The following is a 9,158-nucleotide window of genomic DNA, read 5'->3' on the forward strand; positions in this document are numbered from 1 at the left end:
AGGCAGATGTGTCTCACATATATACTCACTAAAACTACATATATGGAAGCTTAAGAGATAGGAATACCTAATGAAACATTCAGACGCCTAGGGTGTGTCGTGCACTCTTGAGGCATGGCAATCAGATGACACAAACACTGTGTCGCACACACTGAGAGAAGGTCCACGGGCATTTAAAGTCACGCTTGAGGGGTTAAATGGCAAGTTCCGATCCTCAGAAACACTGCCTTTCTTTTCACTCCACATTCCCACCCGCTCCTTCCGTAATAACCAACTACTACACCAACCTAAATTCCATCTTTCTCTCTCTCAGAGATCACTTTTTTACAGACTCCCTACCTCTTTCAATACAATTTCGACTACTCACCCTTCCCTGGATCTTTCCATGCCCTTTCAGATCATTCAAGAGGCAGCTTCGAAAAGTCATCCTCTGAATTCCTTTTTTTTCTTTTTTATATCCTTTTTATAGTTTTTTTATAGTTTATATTTGTTAAAGCTGCAGTTTTTATGTTGTGTATTCAATGTAAAGGCCGTTTTGTCCATTTTTGAATAATTCGATAAATAAATAAATGGAACAAATCCAGCTACATTAGATATCAGACTTAAGTAAATTTGTAGATTACCTGAGATCCCTAAATTGTTTAGCATGTTGCTGATCGTCCATTCAATTTTTGTTATTTTTTTTGGCCAGTGTTTCTGTATTCCAAGGAACCAAATCTAATGATGACCTAAGATCTAGATATGATCTACACAAAAATAATAACAACCCCAACATATGGGAAAACAAAATCCCCAACCCTCACTGTGACCAAATTCTTCAAAACTATTTCATTTCCCAACTTTTAGTCCACCTTACTATAAGCTAGATTTGGCTAATCACATGATATTGAAGAACTTGATCTAAAAATTTTCACAGATTATTTTCCAACAATTGAGACATAAAAATTGTATTTCCCATACCCCTACAGATTCTTTTTCATGTGAAAGTATGACAGCTTGAGGATACATGTACTATAAGGTACCTAATAGTACATAATCTAAACAATAAAACATTTTGAAACCAAATAAAAAATTCAAGGACAACTTCAAAGAATGAGTTGAATTTGGAAATATTTATTTACCTTACAAGGGATAAAAAGAATTTTAAGGAAAAGGGGAATTTAATCCATTCTTGTTTTAAGGTGCTTAGTGGTGATTTTATCTTTCTCCCTGAAAAGAAGAGTAAAAAATAACTTTACCATTTAGAAATTAAGAGAGGTAATTTTAACATACTTATTAAACTAAACCATACTCATGATCACTACAGAGCAGAGCACATAACCACGTCACAACAATGCATCTTATGAAGAAAGGCTTATCAAACAACTTTGCAACATGCCTTTAGGCATGCCTTTACAACATAGATTTCCAAAAACAACATGCCTTTAGGCATAAACATACAATTACAAACTACACTATGAAGGCTATATTCAAAGCATTTTAAAATATGTTGAAGAGAGAAAATAAAATACTCACAGAATATGAACCACAGCACCCCAACCTGAAATTGCATCACGATCACATGCATTCACTAATGCCTGAGAAATTGTCTCAAAGAGATCTTCTGGTTCCAAATCAGGCTCCCAAAGAGCCTCACACATACCATACAGCTGCTCGGTACAAGTACCACCAACCTAAAAGAAGAATTAGAATCAAATATACTGGACGTAATTATTGAAGAATCCTGGATTCACACATATATGCATAAACTGGCTATCTCATGGGCTATTTTTACTGAAAGAGGGAGTGATTACTCCGCTAATACATATAAACAAACATCGAACACAAACATGCCTAGCCCTAAAGAAATCAGCTCACTAAAAGACAGAATCTCAGCATGGAATACACACAAGTTGAATCACTCGATACATATGTACATATATAAAAACATTTAATATTGACAAAAAATATACACATGCAATACCAAAAAACAAACTTCTAAGTTCAAAAATACATTTATTTGAGAAATAAACCTGAAAACATACCACAAAATCTTCAGGATTGTTGGGACACCCTATCAGATCCATATTGCAAACAAATGGTTCAGATGTCACAGGATCGAGACCTGCAATAACTGGTTCAATGAAATAGGGGCCAAACCTGAGAAAGAATTGAGAAAAATACTATGACTATGCATATAATTAACAGAGAATAGCTGGTTGAGTGAAATTCATGTAGCAGGTCTTAACAAATTAACAGTGAAACAATATCCCAATTGGCAGAGCATATTAAAAAACAGGAATGATAAAAAGGCAAGTAGCGTACCAATTTCACACCCAAAGTATGTGTATAATATATTCTGAGTCTGAGAAATCAACATATATCCACTCAAGGGAATGGGTTGATTCTATCTCTTTAAACAAAGGTGAAATTTTGTTCAAATTCCTACGCATGTAATGTGAGAGCAGTCAAAAGTTTCACCTTCATTTGTGAGACTACGATGGGATTCCTTGACCTTCACCAATACTCATCAATGATGAGCTTCTAATAGAAGAGCAAATGCATGTCAAAAAATTAGGAAATAATTACCTAAGCTTATCAAATACATTAAGAAAGAGGTAAATCATTTTACCAGAAAGAGCAACCAACGTTACTGGTGCAATTATTACACTAATTATCATCTGCCTGTCCTATTCCCCAGATCACTTAAATTATAAGCCTCTATCTGCTTACCTAACAGGTAAAAGGAAAAAAGTTGCCCGAGGCTACAGATACGAAAACCTTTGGAAATGAAAGGGCCAATAAAATCTGAGGAAAGACCTCAGTAATATTACAATGCACTTCAAGGTTCTATGAAACTTAACTGAACATGAATAAGACAGGAATAGTCGGCACAAAAAGGTCATAATAGCAGGCCAAAAGTACGTACAACACACAAAATATCACTGCAGGATTAATTCAAAAGCCCAAAACTTTCTTTCAAACTTGAAAACTTCAAAACAGCGGTGTGCCTCCACTCCTCTTGAGCAAGTATACTGTATACTTAAGTCCACATACATATCTACTGGAGTACGCATTTCACGCTCTTAGATTTTCGAATGACGATATCTATTTTTTGCGATGAAAGGAAAAGTGAAAATTTTCAAGCACACGAAAACGCGACGGCTAAGTAGGAATGCTGGGAAAGGTTCGATGACATACTTCTGATTCCATCTGTCCCCGTGTGAGGTGACCTTGGGGCAAGGATGTGTACGCTGCTGAGATGCAGGCTGCTAACCGGTAGCAGAGTACCCTGCTAGCAGGTAGCGCTTGGCTTAAATAAGGATTATTATTACCCTATCAAACGAAGAAAACTTTCCGAACTTAGGTAATCTTAATGGGTGATTATTAGCTAGCCCTAAGCTCTATGCCTCATGCATGCATTGGCAATCTCAGACAATGTAAAACTCTTATCTACTCGTACAGAAACTAGGTTCCTGTGACGTCACGTTGAGTGGAATCGCATGGGCGCCAATCTGGCCTTTTCCAAATGAGGTTAAAATTGACCAATTGTCATTCGCCTTAACTGGGATTTCTCTAAAACCAAATAATTAGTATATTATTAATACACTAATGGTGGGTAACGAGTCACAATCAATGCATTTCGTTTTCTTTGATGAAGGAAACTACCCTATTATGATTGTGATTTACTTTGCAACATAAGGGCAATCTTAGGAAAATATAAATTGTGATTAACTACCCTCAATGGCAGACCTTAATTCCCTGCTGACTCTTACACCCTTTTAAGGCTACACCTAGCCACACCAGTCTATGTCCCTTCTCCAGCCACACAGCAATTTCCTAAGTCTTTCGCAGCAAGGTAAGGGCTTATACATCCATCATTCCATCCCAATCTGTAACATTCTTGAATCTAAACATAAATGAGACCTAATTTGGCACAGTGCAAAACAATGTTTTGTCAATCATGCTTAACCCTTTCCTGCTGGCACATACAATTAGAAAATGTTTTCTGAGCTACAAGTAGCATGAGAATCTTTTAAACCTCTCTGTATGGAGCTCTTTTTTGGGTGGAGTTACCCTGGTATTTTCGTCCATCATATCTGAGACCCAGTTCAACCGTCCATGGGACACCATCACCCAATATTTGATACCAAACACTTCACTTATGCACAATATCCTATCTCGCCACAGTCAGGTAACAGAGCCTAATGAGATTCACATATGACCTATTCCTGCTCCTGGTGCACATAACAACGCTTAATACCGGCCTGCCTACATTGCTACCTTACTTAGCTTTGATATAGCACCAACTTTTTAACGATATGTACCTGTTTTTCAGAGCTTTTTATCCCATTGTTGGCATCTGAATGCAGGTAATTTTGAAATTATTGCAAAGCATTACTGTACATATTATTTTATATCTCCTGACAGTCAATTTGATTTTTTTCCAATGTAGTATAGTTTAACACGAAGAATAAAATATATTTTTTCACAAAGTTTGAAGGCGACACGTTTTGAGATATTCGAGGTCTAAGGTCAACGTCACTAACCTGTGAGCATTCTTCAATACGACAAAATTGCACATCATTGAAAAGCTTATTTCAAGACTTTTCCAATACATACTACCTATTTCAATGTTCTACCTTTATTAGAACTGAGGCTACAGTCGTTTATCTCATGAGTGTTTGTCAAATTTTTCGCACATTTTTAGAGCTTTGAGAGGCACTATTAGTCCATTACTCTTACGCTACTGGTGATCAAATTCAGTGACTTGGTATTTTTCATTCTCTTATTATGTGCAATGAACACCCCATTCCCAAATTCCATGAAAATCAAAGAGGGTAAGGTTGAAAATTGTACTTCACTGCGTTGAATTGGAATGGAATGATCCTGATGTCTTATGTTTGTTACTATGTATGGTGCGACCGGAGTTGGAGCCCCTTATTCGCCAATTGGCGGATTGGCGGCGGTTTCTAGAACTATTTTCCCCATGTATTATGGTTACTAAATTTTTATCAACAAATCAAAAATGTTATCAAATTTTATTTGTAATTACATATCTGTCATATTGTACTTTTGCATACACTACCCTTATCATTGACTAGTCCATTTTAAAATGTGACTTATACTTAGATGACTATTGAAAAACCAAGAACCCTTTCTTAAAGATCGTGAACATTCATGCGGATTATTTTGAGTTTGATTTTTACATACCCATCAGTCTTCATTGGTCTCTTATTTGATTTCATTTGCCTTTCACACGAAGGACATTCATAACTTGACGCAATCAAACATTCATTTATACACCATTTTAACACACACTTTTGTCCGTAAACAGGCAATAAAGCGAAATATCCGCTAGAGTATTTAACCTCTCTTGAAAAATATTCATCCAATTTTTTTTGTAATCCACTTCCATCAAGGTCATGTTCGAACGTTTCATGAAATGGTAGCTTCGATAATAAATCCGATTTGTTGATAAAAATTTAGTAACCATAACGCGCGGGGAAAATAGTTTTAGAAACCGCCGCCAATCCGCCAATTGGCGAATAAGGGGCTCCAACTCTGGTTCACCCTTACGTATTTTCTTACTTTCATATTGCAGTAATCTACTACTGTAGTAATGCATATTGTCATGTCTTATAGCGTTCCTTTCTGTTTGTATGATAATATTTCACATTCATACATTTATTGTTGCTACATGCATGTCCTTGCCATCTTGGAATGTATATCATATGTAAATTGGCTGCTTCTTTAGGTAAATAAATAAAATAATAAAAAATGAATGCTTGGTGTTTTAGTTATTTTCATAGATCGCCATCGTTAACAGCGCGTCAATCCTCTTTGAGTCATATTCCACATCCCCACACACTTACAAAAAGTTAGTTATTTTTTATTTCACTACCAAAATAATCACTAGAAATAATTTATAAGGCAAAACAACGTTTGCTCGATCAGCTGGTAATAATAACAAAATTACATGCACTAAAACATTCGGGCTCCCATATAAGAACCAAGTATGAAGTCAACGACACCCCTTGACACTGTCATAACAAACTCAACCATGACAAAGCTTACCTTCTCTCGTACAGCAAATTAGAAACCATAGCAGCAAAGGTTTTCGGGTGTATCCTACGATTTTCCCGCAATTCGTACAAATTCAAACGAAATTTCAGCCTCTGATGAACCGTCTGTGTATCAGTTGCGAGTCCAGGTAATCCCAAATACAAGTGTGGACCCATTTCGAAAATTTTCTGAAATAATAAAGTAATTCATAAGTCTAAGTAAAGTACTAACAAACAAATGGCAGCTGCATCGAAACCTCATCGAAGTAGCTTAGCACATCATAGTCAGTACTTGCCTGAAAATCTAGAGCTAACGTTTGAGCTTGAATACCGAAACGTTTATCGGCAGCAATTGCTACACAGTTCTTCCCCTTCATGGCCACAATGGCCCCACCATTATATGCCATAATAGACTGAAACGTAAACATCATGAGCTAAGAAAATCTGCTCAAATGAATTACACCGTTTATTTACGCTCTCCAAGTAATAGGAAGGCTTGGGTATCAATTCTCTATTACCCAGAGATAAAATACTAGCATTACTTACCATTTTGGCTGTTTAAGAAATGACACTTTCTTTAATAAAACAAAATTCTTCAAAAGGGAGTTCGTGATGACAAGGATTCCACCAAGCAAACCTCGCCGTGACAATTGAGAATCGAATTCTAACCCGGTATCGATTACTATTCGCAACGTCGATATATAGTATGTATCGTATCTATCGAAATTGGCGTACTTTTGGCGGTTTACTCAAATTCATTTTTCCTCGGGATTCCTTAGGTTTACTTTTGACACAAAAGAAATACACACAATTTGTAAGGTTTTTCTTTTCAATAATTTTTCTTAACCTCAATAGATATATGGTGGGAAGTGGTGGAACACCAGCCACCTTCCATACTAAACAAAATGGTAAGGTGATTAGTGCAAAGCCCAAAATTTATTAAGCAGTAGCAGACCGATCATGGAGATTTCCGTGTTTTCACATATGATGACAGAACTTATTCTGCTTCTTTCAGTATTGATTATTTATGTCCCCATTGGCATCTGGTGTATTTGAGAATGAGCTTTCAATGAATTAGATTAGTTTTATACAATTCAAACGCAAGGGCGTACCCACAGGATCAAAACTCGCGAGAGGTTCCAATATTCAGGAAGAATCCCCAGTAGACACCCTACCATCACCTCCTGCTCCAACAGCAGGCTGTCAGTTGAAAATAAACTCTTTTTTCCTGAAACATTATACTTGAGTCATTGATTCCTAAATTTCCCAGCCGGTCCATTTCAATTAATATGAATGTCTAGAAAATATCTTCTCAAGTTATCTTGTAGATATCAGAAAAGCAGACATTCAGATATTTACAAGATATCCAGAAGATATTACAAGATATTTTCTAGGCATTAGCTGAAGTCGTTCTAGATATTGCGCCCAGGGGCGGATGCAGGATTTTTTTCTGGGAGGGGCACAAGCAAGGCCGTATCCAGGATTTTGTTCTGGGTGGGGCACAAGGATACCTCCTGATACAAAACGAACGCAATGATAATGGGACCGAATTAAAAATCTTGCATATTTTTGAGGGTCTGGGGGGGGGCACGTGCCCCCGTGCCCCCCCCCTGGATCCGCCTATGATTGCGCCCGATTTTATTTTTTTATAGAAATTGTGGCAAACGTCAAAAGGAACTTTAACTCGAGCAAGGATAATCCACAAACTGGATAAACTGCAGCCTGATAATTGGGAGTCTGCTGTATTCACAAAAAACTGGAAAATGAAAAAATGTCACTCATTTTAATTAATTTGCTCTGCGGGAACAGATTTGAACACATTTGGAATTCTTGGCATCTCCATGAGGTGGACAAAGAAAGTTCTTTAGTGATTAATCAACAGTGCCCCATTAAATTCTTTTGTGCTGTAAAAAATGTTGAACCCATCTACTCTTGTGACTTTCAAAAATATTATTTATTTTAAGTACCCAAGGGTTGGGCTAAATGTGAGGAAAGAAGAAGTGAGTCTTCCTGCAGTGACGAATTAGACAGCAAGAGATATAGGCCAACTCAGCAAGCACCTTGTCAAGATAACCCGGCAAGACTGGTGGGAAAATGGTGAAACACAAACAGAGGCTAGTAGTATGGGAAGAAGAAATATCCATCACGGATGAGTCAATTTTGTTCTGCTAATAAACTTACGAAGGAAACTCAGTATATTTGTGGATTCTGCAATACTACCCCTTACTCAGGGCCATATTTCACCATATACTGTGCAAAAGTACTAAATTCTTTGGTGTGTAAAACGCTTCAAATTTTATTAAAATAAGATAATTATTAAGCATACTGGACCTGTTTCTATGTATTCACAAGATTTAGGTTAAACTCCTCAGAGTTAATTTAGACTCCTTCATATACCATGTCCTACCCGAAGAGATTGGATAGAAATACCCAGTCTGCAAGGTGTTAAAATCCTTTATTGTCCACGAGGAAAACAAATTTGTATAAGTACCTATCCATTCGGCATAATACCTCATACTTTGGACCTGGAAAAATAATGCAGTTCTAAGATTATAATGATGCTCTCCATGTCACTCATTAAGGTATAACCGATCTGTTCCAAATGACCCAATATTTTACATTAAAGTGATACATGAAGGCATGAAAGATTATTACAAGGTTTTATTACAATAAAAAATGTAGAAAGACTTCAATTGTACACAAGGGCGAACCCAGGATCAAAACTCGAGGGGGGGCAAGCCATGGTCGTTGTAGTACAGAAAAGGTTAAGGAAACCAAAATTTTAAGAAAATTATAACACTGCTTTTTTAGTTTTTAAAATCATTTGCTCGAGAATAAAATATTTTTATTTTAATTACATGTTTTATATTAATATCACTTTTCTTGGATTTAAAGAAATTTTTTCAAAACTTTCGTTTTGAACTGAATTTACTTTCACTTCTAGGAGGGCAGCTGCCCCCTCCTGGGTACACCCATGATTGTACACAGATGGAAAAGAAGAGACTAGATTTTTGACATATTCTTACCATAAAATGGAATTCTTTTTCGATACTCTTTTATTGTAAAAAAATATTGCAATAATCTTTCATGCGTCTATTTGATGTAACCATTATC

The 9,158-nt window shown here is 36.4% G+C and overlaps 1 protein-coding gene across 1 annotated transcript; it reads right to left on the reverse strand.

Annotated features, from left to right (window-relative positions):
* Nucleotides 1-1,093: 1,093 nt before the first annotated feature.
* Nucleotides 1,094-6,700, reverse strand: LOC124157859 (proteasome subunit beta type-3). The gene is made up of 6 exons (XM_046532908.1): nucleotides 6,591-6,700; nucleotides 6,341-6,457; nucleotides 6,058-6,233; nucleotides 2,025-2,139; nucleotides 1,516-1,673; nucleotides 1,094-1,209 (listed from the first exon to the last, which is right to left on the reverse strand). Exons 1-6 carry the CDS (start codon nucleotides 6,591-6,593, stop codon nucleotides 1,161-1,163), a joined length of 618 nt encoding a protein of 205 aa, XP_046388864.1. The 5' UTR covers nucleotides 6,594-6,700; the 3' UTR covers nucleotides 1,094-1,160.
* Nucleotides 6,701-9,158: the final 2,458 nt, after the last annotated feature.

Source organism: Ischnura elegans, chromosome 4, assembly GCF_921293095.1.
Source record: "Ischnura elegans chromosome 4, ioIscEleg1.1, whole genome shotgun sequence".
Taxonomy (NCBI): Eukaryota; Metazoa; Arthropoda; class Insecta; order Odonata; family Coenagrionidae; genus Ischnura; species Ischnura elegans.

What these genes read in the sequence shown, in the direction of transcription:
- LOC124157859 (XM_046532908.1), bottom strand. An exon ending in ACAATCCTGAAGATTTTGTG is followed by an intron (nt 1,674 to 2,024) that starts GTATGTTTTCAG and finishes TTCTTCTTTTAG; the next exon opens with GTTGGTGGTACTTGTACCGA. An exon ending in GGTGCTGTGGTTCATATTCT is followed by an intron (nt 1,210 to 1,515) that starts GTGAGTATTTTA and finishes TCTTCTTTTCAG; the next exon opens with GGAGAAAGATAAAATCACCA.